This window comes from Euprymna scolopes, chromosome 7 (assembly GCF_053919585.1).
Source record: "Euprymna scolopes isolate OS-2025 chromosome 7, ASM5391958v1, whole genome shotgun sequence".
Taxonomy (NCBI): Eukaryota; Metazoa; Mollusca; class Cephalopoda; order Sepiida; family Sepiolidae; genus Euprymna; species Euprymna scolopes.
Genome location: NC_136488.1, coordinates 118,789,694 through 118,811,817, shown reverse-complemented (window position 1 = coordinate 118,811,817; position 22,124 = coordinate 118,789,694). Strand labels below are relative to the sequence as shown.

General features: G+C 32.9%; 1 protein-coding gene across 1 annotated transcript in view; it reads right to left on the bottom strand.

The window, feature by feature from the left end:
* Positions 1-18,640, bottom strand: part of LOC145279912 (4-aminobutyrate aminotransferase, mitochondrial-like) — a 161,401-nt gene extending 142,761 nt beyond the window's left edge. Inside the window, exon 1 of the mRNA XM_080131469.1 lies at positions 18,012-18,640. Within this exon, the coding sequence (XP_079987595.1) occupies positions 18,012-18,108 (97 nt within the window). The 5' untranslated portion in view covers positions 18,109-18,640. The remainder of the gene's footprint in view (positions 1-18,011) is intronic.
* Between the last annotated feature and the right edge of the window lie 3,484 nt (positions 18,641-22,124).

Here is a 22,124-nt window from a genome sequence, read left to right as displayed (position 1 = left end):
GTTCCTGTGTAAGTGCGTTAAAAACACGGCTATTTACTATAGAAACTTCTGAACCCGTATCCACTAAAGCTGTAAAAGATTTTCCTTCTATCTCAATTGAAACGGAATTTGCTGCGCCCATATTACCGATTATATGAATCGGTAACCACTTGTTCCGTTCGTCGGGTGTCGTACAAACGGGGCGTTCTCGTTTCCCTGGATATGTCGCTTGCAGTATTTCTGTATATTGTCCTCTTCGCCACAATAGTAACATCTAATGACCTGCCCACTTCTGTCCTTCACCCTATTTTTATATACTGATCGTTTTCTTTTTATTCAGTACCATCTTTTTCGTTTATTTTATTGGAGAATTAGCTGGACCCACGACTTTAACTTGAATTTGCAGTCTCGTGTGACAAATCCTCGTAGGTTCGTTTTCATATTCATGGCTTGCATCATGCTGGATCTTCCATTTTATTTTTGCTATAGCTTTTTTGATAAGCCACTTAAAGATCGTCTCTCGTTACAGCCATTTTTACTTCTATCTCTGAGGCCTTCTTGGAAGTTTTGTTGCTAGAAGTCAATGGCAAGCAGCTGTTGCGATAATGCAAATTAATTTCTAAACGGTTTCGAAAAGATGAGATCACTGGAAATTTGGAGAGACTTGTTGTCATCGAAACGCCAGGGAACACTAGCGGTTATTATCCGTGAGTAATGTCTGATGGAGGCCTGTGTGAGAATTCTTATTAAGCAACAATAATAATAAATTGTAAATATAAGATTTAAGAAAATTTAACTAATAACTAAAGCTTGTGTGATTTTTTTTCTGGAAAACTTGTTATACGAAAATGTAAAATGCTTTCAAAGCATTGGTATTTATACGACTTGCCTTGGTAACCAATTGAAAGAAATTTAAATCTAAAAAATTAAATCTGTGATAAAGGTTATCCTTCCTTAGACTCAATCGAGAGATAACTGAATACATTTTAAGATGATTTTTGGTAAAAAATAAGATTTAAAAAGTTTTACTTAATGTTACAATTTTATGCGGATTTCTTTTCATGAAGGTTTCATGTGCTAATACTTAAGTATGAATCCTAGAAGGATAAATGAATCAAATATCCAACGAAGTCTTCCAGCTGGCACCATGCTTCAATTTGTTCAGTAAATATGATAGGAGAATCGATTATCATTTTAAAGGAGCTTATAAAGCAGATACTTAACAAATAAAATTATTATTTTGTAACTGTCTTGTCTATTGTAATTGTCCTTTGATGTTTGATTTATGGTGCACCTTGTCTCTCACGAAAATGAGAGATAAACACTCTCCAAGCGATAGGACAGGAAAAATAAACGCTGCCACCAACTCCAAATCATGAAAAATACCTATAAACACATGACGAGAATATAAACATTTGAGAATTCTGGAAACAAATACTATTAAATCAACAGAAATAGAAGAGAAAATTGGTAAAGAATGCCACAGAGTCCAAAGAGGACTTGGACCTTGGGAAGGCTTATTGTCACTCGAATTCTAGTGAAGACCAATGATTATTGCAACCGAAAAGTCAATGTCAAACAATTATTTGCAAAGCTTATCGAAAGAAATAGAAAGTACTGGAAATCTAGGGAAACTTGTTGGCACCAAGACTCCAGGGAACACCACCGATTTTTGTCAGTGAGTAATCGCTGATAGTGACCTGTGTGACCTACTACTACTACTACTACTACTACTACTACTACTACTACTACTACTACTACTACTACTAATAATAATAATAATAATAATTAATAATATTAATAATTAATAATAATAATTAGAAGAAATTGAAAGAGAAGAAGAAAATGATGAAGAAGAAGAAGAAACGAAAAAGAAGAAAAAAAACTAGTCAACATTCACAACACAGTACACCTGAAGGATGAAACTGTCCGACTCTCTGTAAAAAGGAGAGGAAGAGGACTGATATGTATGGAAAACTATACGGCTGATACAATATATATATATATATATATATATATATATATATATATATATATATATATATATATATATATATATATATATATATATATATATAACACCAAAAGTCTAGAAAGGTTAAGTACTGCTGCAAAATGAACAATATAAAATAAATAAAAATAAAAACAAAAATGTGAGACAGTAAAGGAAAAAAAAACGAAAAAAGAAAGCTGCGAATGCAAGCAGCTTTATGGACGATTTATTAAACTGGTCAAAGAAGAGACGAACGAAAGTAGATGAAAATGGTTAAGGAAAGACAATTTAAAAGAGAAATATAATTGCAAATTAGTTGCACAAAGACCAACATAGATAAAACAGAGAAAAACAGCACGTGAATGCGGCAAATTCCATGAAACGAAAATACAAAAAAAAAAAAACGAAAAAAAACAAAACAGACGCGACTGCGTGAGGAAAGCAGTCCAAAGGGAACTATGCAAACGTTTACACTTCGAACAAGTAGACAAGTGATACAGATGCAAACAGAAGATAGTAATAGAAAACGAAATCATAAATCCCTCTGGAACACCGAAGTGTAAACGAACAGCCGCATTCCAGCAAGGGTACCAGGCGCGACAACAGTAAACAGGGAGATAAAAGCACTTGTCAAATCGTTGATTTTGCCGTCAATGCAGTTTATCATGAAGAAGTCAGATACACGGAGCAAAATGCAGAGAACTGAAAGAAATATATAATACGGATATAAACATTGCGATACCTATGATGGTAGGAGCATTAATAAAACTTCCGAAAATGTGGACCTAGAGATATTTCAATCAAAAGACAGATTGAAACTATACAATGCGCGGCAACAGCGAAAACAGCCGAAAAATGTTAAGAAAATCAGCGAAATTAATACACATAACAAACAACAGATAAAATGAAATAGAAATAAAAAATATATTACAAAATGCAGCATCAGTTTTATTTAAAGCATATTTAGTAAACAATGACAATTTTTATATTACGAAATAAAAAGAATGTTTCTTTTTTGTTTTTACTTGTATTGAGACTGAGAGACATTTTTCATTTAAAATGGTATAATATTATTAACAGTAAATTATAGACATTGATTTAGAAAGCACTGTGGAATTTATACGATGTCTCGCTAGTAAACATAATTATTAAAGTCAGATATGCTCTAACATGGGCACTACTTCCATATGTGGTGGACGCTCAAAGAACTCTTCTTTTCACAGAGTACAAAATCGACTGCGCAATTAAATAGGTCAATAATCCCTTCTCTTATTTACAGCAAAAACTCGTCCAACCATAACAATTGAAAACAATCCCCCTCTCTCTATCTCTGTCTTTCTCTCTCGCTCTGTAGATACAACCGAAAACAGTCTCCATAAACAGAGTTTCTGTCCAGTAACTTTTCATCTTTAGAGACCATTACCACTTTTTATTGAAGACTACAATATGGTCGTCTACAAATCTAATGTCAACAAATATATCTCAAAACATCCTATTGCGTGATCGAATTTTGTTCATTTTTTATTATTACACCTGAAACAAGGCACAGTGCTACTTTGATGTAGTCAGGTACTAGCAGGGACATGTATGTAGGGAATTGAGCAGCAAGATGTCTGTTTACATTACACTTGAACTTGTGCATTTCAGTACAGTTGGGGAAGCAGGAAACTTGAAGGAAATTCCAAAGTCTAGCAGTTCTGGGGAAGAAATGATTAGAGTAGGAGTGTTTCTTACATCGGGGGATCTCTACTGTGTAGGGGTGAGACTTTGCTGCAAACCGGGTTTGTCGGGGATATTTAAGTCGAGGGGATACATATTAGTTTGTCGGAGCATCCACCATCAAAATACTTGTAAAACAGGCAGGGGAATGCATTCACTGTCTTCAGGCCTAGCATTATCATATAAACGACACCCTTATGAACTCTTAGTTTAGAATGGTTTTAGCCTTAGGACTCATTGGTATAAATTAAGTTAACAATACATCAACATTTAATTCGTAATCTTTGTTTGTTTATTCCCATCTCTCTCTCTCTCTCTCTCTCTCTCTCTCTCTCTCACGCACGTTTCACACAGACACATATGTATAATATATATATATATATATATATATGTGTGTGTGTGTGTGTGTGTGTGTGTGTGTGTGTGTATAATTACAAAGATAAATATGAACATAATCTTAAAATTAAACCCCCATCAAATTAATAAAAATCAATATAATAGATAGAGCAATTAAAAAGATAGGAAAAATTGATGTTGAAAACAATAGAAAAAATTACATTATTTATTTATCAATTAAAAATGTAAACAAGAAATTATATTAAGAAAAACGCTTTACACATTCCAATTCCATGTTTGAATTCTTGGTGGATCAATAAATATTGTAATTAATAGAAAAATGGATGATGAAAAAATTAAAAAGGAATCAATTTTATTTTTATCATCAATTTTTCCTATCATATATGTGTGTACGTGTGTGCATATGTGTAAAATACAATTCTTCTATATAGTTGTTATGGAGACTTACCATCTCACTCGCACGAATATACTCTTCTGATTATTATATAAAAAAAACCCTAAGTTTATACTCTTGTGAGGAATTATCACAACACAGCGCAGGAGTACAGACTGTCTAACTTAACAGTGGGAAATACCTACAAGATTTCTTTGTATTCACTTTCTTATATTCTTTCTACGAAACCTTTTTGTTCGCATCTTTCTTTATGGCCCTTTGACCACGACAACTTGTGACGAGGTATTTGAACTAACAACGTGGTATTCAAAGGACATACTTCAACAACACCGACTTGCGACGAAGTATTCGAACGACTAAGATAGTATTCACGAATACTAACAACGTATCGTTCTGAAAGACGGTACTGTAAAACCCAGAACCTAAACGTTTTAAGACCAGAAAACAACTCTGAAAGTTTCAATGGGCTTTCAATCGTAGCACAAACTCTCAATTCACCGTACCTACTATAAGATTGCTCGACAGGTAAAAAGTTATAAATGAAAAATCCGTAAGTTTTTTAACTAAAAATTGGCGTACCGGTTTTTATTTTCCTTCCTTTGTGTTTTTTCTTAAAGAGAAAATTAAATGCTGTGACAAAAACAACTTAATTTTAACATTTTTCTTACAAGAAAATAGGTGAACATTAAGTCAAAGAGGAAAGTTTAATTTTTCTCGTGCAACCTCAAGATCTACGTGGAAAATCGTACATTATCTTTAATACGTTCAAAGCCATATTAACTTTTCTTCCCTCTTCTTATAAAAGGGAAATAAGCAGCCATAGAAGACTTCAAACTACCAATGGCACAACTGTAGAAACATCAAATTGATTTGCAACAAAAACGAAGAAAGACTTTGCAATAACAGCAAAAATATAAAGACAGGCTGAATTGATGAAATACTAGGTGGAACAAGAACAGAAGCAACAAAAAAAAAAAAAACGAAGAAAGTCTACTGCAACAAAAGCAAAAAATAAATAAATAAATTAAAAAATAAAATGAAATAACAAGAAATATTTCAGTAACAAAAACCTAAAATGAAAGCAATATTTCAAAAACTGTTACTGGAACAACAAGAGAAAACATGGCGTATTGCTATAAACTTTAACAAATAAAAACCAAGTTATAGAAAGTAACGTAACGTTCTAACAAAACGCGGTTTACAACGCTATTGACAATTTCATTTATGTCCTGAACAACGACTAGATCATCGCCTCGTATTTAAAAGGGTATGAGGTCCTGTATAACATCGATTGTGACCGTTTTTTTTATTCGAAAACTGGGATCCACAGGACACAAGAAATTCTTGGGTTACATTTTACCGCTAAAATTGTGTGACTTAACTTTCTCTGAAACCGCGAAACTCTTAACAGGACTATTCAGCCCAAAACGTCGTTATTTCATAAGAGGTGAAAATGCTTGAATTTAAACAAGAAAGATAAGGAGGACTATTTAACGTCTGCATCAATAATCAACAAACATTGCGCTGAATTTAAACTAGACGAACTGAGTGCTGGTAATTTCAAATAGCTAATATTTGTACAAGAATTGTAATCAACAAAAAGACTCTGAAATTCAACGTAGAGTTTTAATTAAATTAGAAAGTGAAGTTAACCTCACACTACAACAGTTGGCAGGAGACTGCCAACGAGTGATTAGCGTTGAAACAGATTCACAAAACACTGAAAGAATCTAGCATCGCATACGTACGAAAGATACATAAAAAGTCAAAACTCATGCATAAAGATACATAAAAATGCATAAAGATACACAAAAACTCATACATGAAGATACATAAAAACTCATGAATAAAGACACATAAAAAATCTCATACATAAAGATATATAAAAAGTCAAAACCAAGTCCATATTATCGCTACCGATACCACATAAAAATTTGGCTGACTTATGACAAAATTAAACCAAAAAGATCTCTTTGTAGAGCAAAAAACAAAATTAATAGTCGGGCACAACACACTAGAACAAAAGAGAAATCGATGAGGATGTGCTGGTGAAACTATCAAATAAAATCGTGAAGTTTCAGTTAGATTCGAGATCAGACTTATAAATTATCAATTTGCATATATAGAGTGGGATTAAATACACTTACCATGCTAGTCTTGCTAAACAGCCAGAGGGGTGACTGAATCGATTATAAATTGTTAAGATGAATTAATCACATTCATATTATATTTAAAGGTACGAAAAAGAAATTAAAATTGTTCGTGTTTAAAAATACAGGAAATCTTTTGGGGACATATTGGATGGAACAATTCAATTTGTTGGGTTTGCCTATAAATACTTTTTGTTAAAAAGTGAAAACACTAAAGACAGAGGGAGGAATTTTCAAGTCAGAATTAAAGGAAGGTTTCCCTAACGTTTTCTAAGCCGATCTGCGAAAATGTACAAAACATAACCAAGATGGTGTGAATTCAAAGATAATACGCAACCAGTATTCAAGAAAAAATGAAAGCTATCTTAATGAGGAACTTGAAAAAACCTGCATCATATTAAAAGTTCAATTCAGTTAATGAGTATCCTTTACCATCTATGTCAAAAAGAATTCAAAAGAAATCCACATTTGTGCTGACTTCTCCACGGGTGTGAACTCGGTACTAAAAGACTACCGTTATTCACTTCCTATTCATGAAAAAGTTTTCACGAAGCTAAATGATGAAAAGATCTGCCCTAAAATCGATCTTAGTGGCGTATATCTGAAAATTCCAGTCGCTTTATATTACTTACTATAAGAGGCTCTTCAGATTCAAAATGTTAGCTTTTGGAATCAAAGTAGCGCCTGCCATTTTTCAAGAAATTATTGATATTATGTTGGACAGTCTTGATTTCCCGATACCTTAATGATTTTATCATAAGTGAGACTAGAGAACAACATCTCTCGAATACAGTAATTTAGTGTTAAAATAAAAGCAGGAAAGTGTGAATTTTTCATGGAAAAAATATAATTCTTGAGACACTTCATTGACAAAAATGGTAAAAGATCGGACCCGGTAAGAGCCATAGCTATAAATGATATGCTGGCTCCAAAATTATTACAGAATTACAACATTGGGAGGGGGGTTGTGAACTATAACCAGACATTCATTTCCAATACGAACGATCTACGGGCCACACTAAACGAGTTAATACAAAAGGTTAGAGTGTGGAAATGGACACATGAAAGTCAGATGGCCTTCGATAAAATAAAAAATTACGTCAAATCTATTCCTCATTCACTATGACCCATAACTGGATATCATAGTCGTTAACGCTGTGAGTTCATACAGAATAAGGGTCTGTGTTTTATATGAAATGCTAAACGAAGGTAAAAACTGATTACACACGTGCCAAGATCTCTACTTCCGATAGAAAAGCACTATACACAGATTGAAAAAGAAGCTATTGCTATTATTTTCAAAGTTCCGTTGATATTTACATGGATAATTATTGATGCTGCAGACTGATCATAAACCGCTATTGACCATCTTAAGGTCGGAAAAGGGCAAATAAATTGCTAAAATGGGGAACTATTCTGAATTATAATTTCAAGTTAGTTCAAGCAGATCCACCATGTGGACGGACTTTCAAAGTTGGTCCCGAGACAGAATAAACCACTCGAGGACTCAGTAATGGCTTCCTTACGCACCAGTAGTGAAATTAAAACCATGATGTGCAATACTATCAAAACTCTTCCAGTAAAATTACATGAAATTAAATACAAAGCATAAAAAGACGAATTAGTTCCACATAACAGAAAATCACAAATAGCGACCAGCAAATATAGAACAGTTTTTCAGCAAGAGGGTCGTCATACCAGGAGCAGTCAGAAAAGAAATAATGAAAGACTTTCATATAAGTCACTCATGAATAAACAGACCGTAGAGCCCCATGTGCAGTTACATAAACAAGCCGATGATGGATAATAGTATCAAAATCATGGTCGACTCATGCAAGGGTTGTCCATTAACAGCAAAGGCTCCTCTCCAATCACGTTAAACCATGGTCCCAAACAGACTAATCCTGGTTTAAACTTTATATAAATTTCGCTGAGCCACTGGAGGATTGATATTACCTAATTGGGATGAACAGCTATATAAAATGGCCAGAAGTGCTTAGCTGTAAGAGGCTCATTACAGGGGTAGTTATTAATCTCCTCTATTAATTATTTGCCTGAATTGGACTTGTCAATGCTTAGTAAGTGACAACAGGGCTCAATTTACGTCCACAGCCTTCAAGGATTTCTGTAAAACTTTCCAAAATAATCATGTCACGACCCCAAGTACCACCCGTGATCAAACGGACAGGCGAAACTTTTAATCGACACTTTGAAATGAACACTCAAAAGCCTGCGGCACGCCTACATAAACAGCACTGCGACAGTTTCTACAGATCTACAGGATCATATTTTACCTTAATGCACCGTCAGCAGTATCCTCAATGAAAAGTATATTTCAGCGAAAAATAAAATCCGTATTTGCAAACTTGTTGCTAAAGCAGAAAACAATAAAGGACATCGACTGTGCCTCAGAAACGCTATGATTCAGGAGAAAAAGGGTTTTACAAAATTTATAAAAGCAATATCTCTTTCTCAGAAATGGACAAAATAGACAAAACAGGCAACAAAATCGGAAATATGGTGTACATCATTCAACGTCCTAAATTCACACGTAAAAGACACTTTAAAGAAGAAAAAAAAGGCGTCTGTTGGATGATCCAAACTATGCACTTCATGAAGAAGAGGCCATTGAGACGATATATGACATTTTCAACATTGAACCAACCAAAGCAGCCCCAGAATGCCACCGATCGGAAGAAAAAGTTCACGGATCTTTTACCTATCGATCCCAAAAAAGAAAAGCTACTAGTACCTCTTGAGGATTAAAGGCTTTAGAGGTGGGTGTTATGTGGATTTACTCTTTAAGAATTATAAAAACCCAAGTTTAATATTCTCGTGGGGAATTATCATGACACAACGTGAAACTACAGACTGTCTAACTCCACAGTCGGTAAATATTGCCAACTTTCTTTGCATTCACTTTCTAGTACAATATATTCTTTCTACCTAAATCTATTGTTATCGTCTTTCTTTATGACCCTTTCCTAAGGAAACAACAATAGTTCAGATCTATAGTTATGAGAATCAATTTCTAAAGCAAAATGATGCACTGAATTTTTTTCTAGAAACATGTGTACGATTTAATTTCTTTCCGAATTGGCATTAAATCACAGATATGTCATTTTTTCCCCCTTTTACTCGCTCTCACATTCTCTCTCACGCATATATATGAGTTGAGCATATTGGGAAGTGAGACATGATATACCATTAGAGTATATAGCGATGCTCTCTGTGTAAACAAATCGAGCTTAGGTATTCGGACGATGTCGAAACATCGTTAATTCACTACCCGCACAGCGCACTGATGAGCTGTGATACAGCGAATCAGTACTATGCGGATGACTATATATATATATATATATATATATATATATATATATATATATATATACAGGCAGACCCAACGTTGTCCGGGATTGAATGAGGATTAATGGATGCTTCACACTTTCAATACTTTTATTTTCATCGAAATCGGTGAAATCGTCTATTTTTCAACCAAATCGGTTGACTGTCTGCTCTAGTCGGGGATCTACTGCAGTGCACCAGAAGGAGGCTTCGCATGCCTCTCTGTAGTGACTTAGTCCAAAATACATTGTAGTCTACATTACACTGTAGAGAACCTACTGTTAATTTTATGAAATTATTTTATATACTGGCCTGAATCAAAGTTTAAAATTCAAAAGTCATGTATCTTGGTTCAATTGCTCTCTAAACAGAAGCATTCATTTCGAACGCGCCCCTGTCTACTGTTGATTTTATATGTCCAGCCCTTCTGCTTGTGTGGTGATAAAATTACTCATGTGCACTTATGATGTCATGCTGTATAAGGATTTTAACTTTGGTCAAAATCGGACTGTTGATGCTTTAATCGGATTTTTTCGATTATTGATTTTCTTTAATTATCGGAGGCATTCCAAGATAAACTTATCTAAAAACCCTCTCAAACACATAAAGTACATTTTGTTAAATTTAAAAAAATTCATCCCAGTCGCCCCCCCCTCTCTCTCTCTCTTTCTCTCTCTCTTTCTCTCTCTCTCTCTCTCTATATATATATATATATTTCTCTCTCTCTCTCTCTCTCTCTCTCTCTCTCTCTCTCTCTCTCTCTCTCTCTCTCTCTCTCTCTCTATATATATATATATATATATATATATATATATATATATATATATATATATATATATATATATATATCTTTCCTCAGCTTAGCATAAAATAGTAACCGGTGTTCAATAATAAATAAAAAAAACTCGCAATAAAGCATTTAAATATGTATTGCGTTTCAGTTTAAACGTTAAAAATGTGTTGATTAGTCGTAAACCAAACCAATTTTTATCGAAATACAAATATTATTAATTCCTGTTTTCTTTTTTTTCTCTCTCTCTCTTTCTGTCTTTCTTTCATGTCATGGACACATTGGCGCGAAGCCAGTCAATTCTGCCTTGTTATAATCATAATCATGCCCAAGTCTTTCTACTCGCTCCTTTCGTTTCCGTTTCCCCCCACCCTTTCTTTCCAGCGCATGTCGCAATACTGTTACTGCTTGTCTATCCTGTCTGTCAGAAAAAAAAAAAAAAAAAAAAAAAAACGACGACGATGATTGCAAATGATGGAGAAAGGGATTAAAATACGCGTTAAATGCAGAAAAAAAAAAAAAAAAAAAAAAAAAAAAAAAACGTCAAAATAAAATATATATATATAAAGGAAGAATGTCATTTGGAGGTTGAGTGTGATGGTATATTTAAAACTATCAATCCTGCCATTTGTATCGAAGACAAATGGGATGACTGGAAATATGGTTAACACTAGTATTTCAAAGGAAGCTCATTTGTAGCTGTATAAACTCTAACCGTCCCTCAAGTCTAGACGTGGAGCGCCAGAGTCTAGACGTGGAGATTGGAATGCAATCTTATGATTGGTCCGCTAAGAAGAATGGCAAACTAATGGGAAAAGTAAAAGTCACAGGGGAAGATTGGAAGCGTTAGGAAAAGGATGGTAGGAAATGTGATTAAAATTTAAAATTATTTCAATTTCGAAAGATGACGAATATTTGTTTTTTGTTGGTAAATTTATTGCTTAATACTTATCGCTGAATCAACCTCCGCAGAAAAAATAAAAATAAAAATGAATAAATAAAAAATATATTTGTGAGTATCCTGAAAAACTTGTTGAAAAGGAGAAGTCAGAATTATTATTTTAGAATTGAAAGTGGGTGATCAGTTTCGCATATAAATTTAGTGTGATGCTCCTATTCTTGCGACATTCTAACCTTTTATGACAGTTAACAAAATTTTTTTTTCTAAGTCCAAGTAGCATGATTGTAAAAAATTAGGAACCCCTCTAACAAACATAATAATTTAACTGCCCTAAAACATACACACATAAATATATATATATATATATATATATATATATATATATATATATATATATATATATATATATATATATATATATATATATATATAACTACTTCATTTACTCACATAAACCTAATATACGAAAGTATAGATTTATGCGTAAACTTTAAGTATTTACTTCAAAAGTGCTCAATACGTAGGTAGAGCTAGTTAGTAATTTATAAAATATATATGGCGAGTAAGCTACACTGAATATTCTGCGTTTCATCCACTATAGGATTCGTCAGTGGATGAAACGCAGAATATTCAGTGTAGCTTAATCGCCATATATATTTTATAAATTACTATATATATATGTATATTATTTTATCTTTTTGATAATTTTGATCTAAGTTGCCAGACCAAATTGAAGGCAGCAATAGACATCTTAAGACATTGGAATCGCTGAGAAATAAAGATTAATCGAGGAGACATTTTGCTGATATTAATATTCCATTAATAGTATCCTTATTTTATTGCCTTTCCACGAAGGGGTGACTAAGCCCAACCGTCGGGTTTAAATGTGAGGAAAATACAACTCACCAAAACGGACAAATTTGTATTTGTCTCAATCTAGAAGGATTTCTCCATCACTGACCAAATACAAAAAAGATTAACTATAGTACCATACTTTTGGGTAATTGCGCCAAGTCTAGGGTAATTGCGCCAACCAGCTAAAAGTGCTCTTTTGGCAACCACGCATATAAAGAGCATTTTTTTTTTTTTTTAGTTGGCGCAATTATCCCCGGATTTGGCGCAATTACCCCAAAAGTACGGTATAAAATCAGATACGACAGTTTGTTCCTATCCAAAAATAATGCCGCTGTTATTCACATTAATACTGAAAGGTTAAGTTGAGACGATAGATAAGAAGAACGACCAAAGTCTTTGCAAATAAATAATGAAAAGAAATTCATTTTTTTTTCTTTCGTTTCCTTTCTCTGTCCATTTTTACAACATGTTCCGTCATAGGTAAGAATGTCGTGTGATTAATGCCGGCCGCGTGCAAACAGATGTCCGCGTTTCACGGCGTCAAATAACTGGTAGAAAAGATGACAATTTATTATTGAAAAATAAAGGCAAAGGCATAAAAAAAATAGAAACGACGCGGTTGATAAATGATGTCATTATTTAATAATAAAACTGAGTGAAAACATTTTAGTTTAAGTTGTCATTGTCAAATAATGTCAAATATGAGGAGAGTTTTATAAAAACATGCCAAGTATTGACGGCTTCATCATCGATAATGAAAATGCTCTCTTCAACTTAACTAAATTGTTGATTGTTGCAATGTTGCATTGAACCGGTTCTGAACATTAATACGTTATACGATAAAAGAAAATTGAAAACGATGTACGAATTACATCAAATGGAGTATCATGTTTTATGATAATAATTTTTTGAAAAAATTCATAAGCAGCAATAGGGGCAGCTATATGGATTGGCAGAAAAGAGAATATAAAAACAAGTTGTATCTATTTATCGGTATATTACTATGGCATGACTGCATCGCTATAAAGTTTATTGCGACGTAGATATATACATAGATACACCGACACACACACAAACGCTCACACAAACGCGCGCACACATATATATTTTATCATTTTCTTAATTGTTTTTGCATTCATTTTGTGTGGAGTTAGGGGAGGAGGGAAGAGGAGAAATCCCGTGTTGTTTTAGCAAAGTATTAAACTACCTTTTCATGGCGATTAATAGATATAATTCTATCTTATTACTTTTATAAGTGCATACGTATACATATACATAAACCTATATATATATATATATATATATATATATGTGTGTGTGTGTGTGTGTGTGTGTGTGTGTGTGTGTGTAGAGACATAAACTTATATGTTAACATAAATGCATATATAGAGAAACAGAAAGAGAGAAGAATATAGGAACATACATAGACTAATATATATAAAAACCTAAACATGAATATATGTATACACACACACACGCGCGAGCGCACACACGCACACACACACACACACACACACACACACACATATATATATATATATATATATATATATATATATATATATATATATATATATATATATATACGCGTGTGTGTATTCTTGTATATATAAAACTGTTTGTGTGTATGTGTACGTTTGTGGGTTTCCTATGGAAAGAAAGGTTAGAAAATTTGCATAAAATATAAACTATAAAAATGTACTCTTGTGTAAAATTTATCAAGGAAGACGATGCGAGTGTTCCAGCATTTAAAACTTCAAATATCACATATTTTGATAAAAAAAAAAATTATTCATGTATAAAAATCCCCGTGGAACACAATAGAAGTGGTCCCGAATATCTACGTTACCGTTTGCTTCGAGAATATGCTTGCTTCCTACATTTACGTGAGTGATGGGGGAAAGAACCTCTTTAAACTTCAAATAGGTATATTTTACACAACTACATAATACACTAATTGAGAAAGCTTTCAAACATTTAAGATTTTTCCGGCTATATTAGGGGAGGAACGCGAAGAGGAGTCAGCAAAAACAAAGAAAGTTATGTGGTGTTATGAGCATAGTAATAGTACGAATTGGGCCTCGAATCTTATTTTTGTGTGCCCGTTGTTCTTTTTCATATATATATATATATATATATATATATATATATATATATATATATATATATATATATATATATATATATATCACATTTATATGTATATATCACATTTATATAGGAACATGTTTACACAAATAGATATATATATACTTATATGTGAATATATATATATATATATATATATATATATATATATATATATATACATATATATATATATATGAACAAGTTCAGTTCATCAATATATTTTCTCCTAAAGTTTATATATGTATTAATATATATATATATATATATATATATATATATATATAAATATATATATATATATATATATATATTAATACCACCAAAGACACTATAACAACACTGTAACACTATAACTTTATTTAATTTTAATTTCTAATTAAATGCACATTTCCCATCTCTTTGTTAACTTTATTTATAGTTCACTCATCATATCGGCGTCTATGTTGAATCAACAGTTCTTTAATAGTCGATTAATTTATGTACGTGTTTTTAACAAACCACAAACACGTATGTAACTTAGATAGCAAGACTATGTCTCTTTATTTAACAACGAAGATTGTTCTTCAGCAAATCCAATCCCTACCCATCAAACAATATTGTTTAGCATCAAATCTAACTTGCGTGGTACGTGCAGAAACTAACAATAACAAATTATATTATTAAAAAAAAAAAAAGAGAGAAAAGAAAAAGGAGACTAAATAAATACATAAATAAATAAATAAATAAGCATTCAACAACACTTTTTCTGCATATCGGATTAAATATTTAAAATAAGATAAAGTTTATTTCTTACACTTGTCTAAATAAAAGAAAACATTGTTTGCTGAGAGCTGAGCAGTAAACGTCAATTTTTGCATTTATATCAGCTCTGCGTAATTTTCTAAATTTTTATATGCATTGAAACGTTTAAAATCTATTTTATAATATCGCAGTTGTCCATTATCTCCATTTATTTTCTACGATGAATTGTCTAAAATTATATTTTCTGTATATCTTTATTTTACTAAAACTGAGTCCATCAATGTTTGTTTCCCTAATTTTTATAACTACATATTTTAATAACCATATAAAACTACATACGCTAAAATATTCACCAGATTCAGGATCGGAGTATGTTTTAAATAACCTTTTTTTAATTAGTTTGATTGGCCTTAATTTGTAATTAACCAACAAAGTGACCCGTCTAACCCTGAAGTTTTGTCTATCATTGTCCAACTCTCTCCCTGCGTTGCTTTACCCCTCGCTCTTTATGTATAGTCTTTTATTCCACCATCGTTTGCTTGCATCCCCAACTCCCTATATATTATAGGTAGGAGGTAATACAGAAAGGAAAGAAAAAGGATTGAAATAGTCTATTAAAAAGGAAATCATACAAGCAGTAATACGATTTATCCCGTGGCAGAGAGAGAGAGAGAGAGAGAGAGAGAGAGAGAGAGAGAGACAGACAGACAGACAGACAGACAGACAGACAGACTGACAGACAGACAGAGACAGAGATACAGAGAGAGACAGGTGGAGGGAGAGAAACTTCCGTTTGTAGAACACAATAGCGTGGGGCTGCTTCCAATTGACTATAACATGATCGTTTTCAAGTCTAATGTACTTAAGATCTTGTTGAATCGTTCTCTTATATAAACCAAAGTCTCATTGTTAACGATTATCACAGTGTATACTGTCTTCCTAATACATATTAACACTAGTGCTCGAGTGGCCTTCGGACCTTTATAAGCGGTGATCTTCAAGTAAAAAAAAGATAAATGTACCCCGAGGTAAATGGGCGACCCAACGGATGAAGTGAATCGATATGATAATGCGTAAAGTTAGCTGTACACGTGCCGGCCTTAACCGGACAGCATTATACATAAACAGTGACTGAATGACGACATCATCTTATTTTAAATGCACTTTATTTCATTCATAGAAAGTTTCGGTTCAACATATGCCTTCGTCAGATACATAAAAAATAAATATCAAAAGCTGTAAAATTACTAATCAATAAAGAGAAGATAATGTTAGTCAGAGGAAAAGAAAAAAAAAGCGAAAAAGAAAAGAAACTGAGAAAAAAAAGAAAACGATAGATTAAAGCCAGACAAAGAAAAGATACGCAGACAAGTGTGTAATGAAACCGTTTTATGAATTTCATATAAGAGGATAGCCCTACTCATCACATTTTCTCTCTCTCTCTCTCTCTCTCTCTCTCTCTCTCTCTCTCTCTCTCTCTCTCTATCTATCTATCTATCTATCACACACACGTACACACACATACACACACACACATATTGAATATAGATAGATAGATGAATATATATATAGTTTTTATATTTTACATTAGCGTTTGAATATCTTTAAAAGTTTTATAATATGCCGAAACGCCATATAGACTGGACATAACCTAAAAATTTCTTATCTTTATTTCGCTACTTTCTTTTGGTGTGCAGTATATGAAATTAGTTCTTTGCTAAATTTAAAACTATTTAAAACTTTACTTCACAGAGACACACACACGCACGCACACACACACACACACACACACACACACATATATGTATATATAAATATATAGTGAGCGAAAAAGAAAGAGATAGATAGAGAGAGAGAGAGAGAGAGAGAGAGAGAGAGAGAGAGAGAGAGAGAGAGGCAGACACACAGACAAAAAAACAGAGAGAGAGAGAGAGAGAGAGGACCTTATCAGAGCCTTATTCAATTGATAAAATATTTACTACTTCGGTCTGTGTTGGGGCGGAGGAAAAATTTAGAATAAATATATTTATTAATTCAATACATTATTATGATTGTTCATCAGTATCTTCACTAGATACCAAATGTGAGCGATTCAATACGATAAAAACACACAGACACACACACTCACACATGCGCACACACACGCTCACACACACACGCGCAAGGCCAAACACACACACAATCGAACTTTCTTATGGTATCTATTGATTAAAAATATATTTGCTCTTGCAAAAGTATTTGAGCACTTTTGTTATTTCTCTGTTGCGCTGTTTTAAAAACACACACACACACACACACACACATTCAAAGTTAAAGAAACAAAAAATACAACTAAATCTTAACCCGATTCCCCCTTTTTTTACACTTCTATTTCTGTTCTGCTAAGCATTGAGCTCTCTCACTTAATATTTCCTACATAACCTATCTTTTACGGATATGATATTCCCCACACAAACAGACACACACACAGACACACACACTCACACATGCGCACACACACGCTCACACACACACGCGCAAGGCCAAACACACACACATATACATACATACATACACACACACACACACACATATATATATATATATATATATATATATATATATATATATATATATATATATATATATAATGTCAATAAAATATTTATTTTACTCACCGGTCGAGATAATGGTTCGCGTCCAATTCGTGAAATTTGAGACTTTCTTTGCGTTTTTCCGAAGATTTCCTGAGAATATTGTCGCCACTGTCTGCATGATTTTCTTCCGAATTCTTGTAAATTCCCCGTCTACTACTGCGGACAGCAGTGGCTGCCGACAACGACCTGTGCGGTTGCCGGTAAGATAAGAGCAAATAATTTCACTGCGCTTTCAAAGATCTCGTTATATAATACATAGGTATGTATATATATGTATATATATATATATATATATATATGTATATATATATGTATATATATATATATATGTGTGTGTGTATATTAATACTAATTATTTTTTAGTTCGTTTCGCAAAAATACGAGTTTTTTTTTTTTTTTTTTTTTTTTTTCGCTGAGACAGGTGTTTAGCCGAGTAGAGCCGTCAGAAGCAAGAAGACTCGGAGACAACAAAACGAAGTATGGAACAATGATGGGCGAAATTAAATCACATGGAATCCGACTAAACTCCGCTCGTCAGAATGAAAGAAAAATAAAGAAAGAAAGAATATTATCAAATATAAAGGAGAGAAAAGAAAGTGTGTGTGTCTGTGTGTGTGTGTGTCTCTGTGTGTGTGTGTGTGTGTGTGTGTGTGTGTGTGTGTGTGTGTGTGTGTGTGTGTGTGTGTGTGTGAGAGAAGAGATGAAAAATAACGGATAGAGGACGGGGAGTAAAAGAGAGAAAGAAAGAAAAAAGAAGAGACTAGCGTCAAAGGGGAGTAGGAAGAGATCAGTGTAGTAGAGCTATTACGGCAAGTGTTAGAGAGAGAGAGAGAGAGAGAGAGAGAGAGAGAGAGAGAGAGAGAGAGAGAGGAAGGAAAGAAAGAAAGAGGAAGAAAGGGAAAGGAGAAATAGCCTGCAAAAAAAAATCCGTTCCTAAGGAGTTGGAGATGAATCAAAGACGGTGTGAAAGGTGAAATGCTGCAGTATTAGAGTGGGAGGCAGGGATGGAGTGAGTTTAAGTGGCTGCGGGCGGAAGGAAAGAGAATTATTTAAGGGCGCTCGCATCAATCGATAACACTTATATGCGGATGAGGAGGGAGAGAAATATAGAATGTCAGAGAGAAATAGAAAGGGGGAGGAGATAACACCGGGAGGGATATAGAACAATAGAAGAAAAAAGAAAGGAAATTGTTCAATTATTATGGAATAAAGTCGTTTTTTTTTAATATTTTCGTTTTAGTATAATAATTTATAATATTTGATAATATTAAACGTGAACGGCTGTTTGCATTTCGAATCTCGACGCGGATTTTTTTTTTTTTTTTTTTTTACGTAACGTGAAGTCACACTGACGAGACAAGACAACGAAACATCTGTCAGTCAGACGATGACTATATATATATATATATATATATATATATATATATATATATATATATATATATATATATATATATATATATGTGTGTGTGTGTGTGTGTGTGTGTGTGTGTGTGTGTGAGAGAGAGAGAAGAAATAGTGAGAAACGAGAGAGATGTCTGCAGACAGTCAAGCAAGAGCACGTGGTAATTGGCAATTTTTTTTTTCTAAATTTATCTGACTATTTCAGACCATGCGGAGTAAACCGCATGGTTGCAAGATTTTCAAGAGCCCCCTTCCAATTCTCTCTCTCTTTCTCTCTCTCTCTCTCTCTCTCTCTCTCTCTCTCTCTCTCTATATATATATATATATATATATATATATATATTCTTCTTCTTCTTCTTCTTCTTCCTCTTCTTCTTCTTCTTCTTCTTCTTCTTATTATTATTATTATTATTATATTTAAAATATAGCTTCTAATTATACTAATATAGAGCTCGATAGATTAAGACTAAAGCTATAATATATTTTTAGAGCAGATCAATTTGGTAAATTGAAGAGAATTTTGTTCTATTAATTTTGATGTAGACTATATATTAACATGATATAATATAACATATTATAATATAATGCAATATAATATAATATACATATCTAAACCATACGATGTATATGTGCTTGTATTATTATTGTATTTTATTAATTACCATTTCTACTATATATATATATATATATATATATATATATATATATATATATATATATATATATATATATATATATAGTAATTTATAAAATATATATGGCGATTAAGCTACACTGAATATTTCGCGTTTCATCCACTCTAGGACTCGTCAGGCTTATGCGCATAAGCCTTAAGAGTCCTAGAGTGGATGAAACGCAGAATATTCAGTGTAGCTTAATCGCCATATATATATTTTATAAATTACTAACTAGCTCTACCTACGTATTGAGCACTTTTGAAGTAAATACTTAAAGTTTACGCATAAATCTATATTTTCGTATATTAATTTTATGTGAGTAAATTAAGTAGTTATATATATATATATATATATATATATATATATATATATACATATATATATATATATTATTCTGCCTTACATTCCCTTACTATGTTGGCACCTTTACTATAAAAGTAGTAGTTGAGTCGTCTTTGCATTTCCGTATTTTGTCATCTAGCTTCTAGTTCCAGTTTACCTACATTTGTCTATTGTTTTATTGATAGTTATTATATTTTTATATTCTGTCGGGTGGCAAAAGTTACTGGTAACACTAATAGTGGAATTACCGCCTTAGCAACTGAAGCTGGATTACCATCCCAGATTGAAAACTGATGAATACAGAGTTTCGCAAGAACTAACCAATATTCTACGTTTATTCTCAAGCAACCTGAAATGCAATAAGCACACAAAAGATGCTACCAAATCTGCTGTAAAGAAGATATCATCATTCTCATATTTATCAATATCATTATAGATCAACTAATTGTCCTTGCAGGGAATATGTATGCCATATCTGTGTTGCTGCAGCAACCATTAACTTTTCCCTCTTGGATATGAGATAAAAAAGAAAAGAATTACTAGCATAAAAGGCCTGCATTATCTGCCAACTCCAGCCCCTGTCACATTGTCGCAGTATTGCTGGCTATACTTGCTTTGCAAATGCTTCAACGGAATGTGTTCCGATGAACTAATTGCATTCATCCCCGACCCTCTTGATCAGGAACAAAATCTCACTTCATGAGATGCTGGAAGATTTTTACTTTAATAAATTAATTCTTCAGAGGGCTTTCCTTTATAATTTCTTCTCGTCCCCGACCGTACCACATACAAAATTTAAATGTAATATAAACAACACCTTATTACCTAAATCCCCACCAGAGTTGCCCCCTATATACTTCACATCGTAGTTGTAGCCCCTAACGCTGAAGTGTCAAATGTCTTGTTTATAGATGAAAAAAAAATATATATACTAAATCTCTTGAAAATCGGATAGCTCTCCAGAAAGTCAGAGTAACATTTTGGAAGGATAAAAAGTTTATTTAAATTATTAACTGTAGAACAAACACACACTGCCTTTCACCCGATTGCGATTAGTTTAAATTGAAACGATTTTTTATTGAAATCTCTCCAGACATGGGATGAAGCCATTTTATGCCAAGTGTTAATCATCATAATAAAACTGGATAAGAAAGTAGAAAGACTAAGTAACCCTGAAAATAATCTCATCACCAGCGTTAAAAGAGGCTAGCCATTCAAGATTTCTACGGGGAAGAAAAAGAGTTACAAGGCTGATTAAAAAAGAAAACATATCCGTAAACTAGTAGACTGATTGTTTTTATTGCAACACCATCAGCAGAATTTAAGGTTGAACATTTTTACTGCACACTTCACATTGGCTCAACTTGTAACCTTGTGTGTACTTCTTTTCGCTATTGTCATAGTCTTTTGCTATCACTGCTTTTCCTGATCTGGAAGTGCGATTTACTGTACTATGACTGTTGAACAACCATTCCATGTGCATGTTTCTCTGGGTGATTAGCAGCCATTGGTAAATGAACTAACCGGTTCAACAGCGCTTTTTGTTTTAATCCTTGAAGACGCAGCAGGAGCAACATATCGTTTTTAACGTTGGGTGTGTTCCAAACTGTAACTGTAATTGTGTAAAAAACATTACGAATCAAGAGTTGTAGATATCTATAAATCTGGCTAGTGCATAATTATCTTACTTTGGAATGAAAACCGAATAATG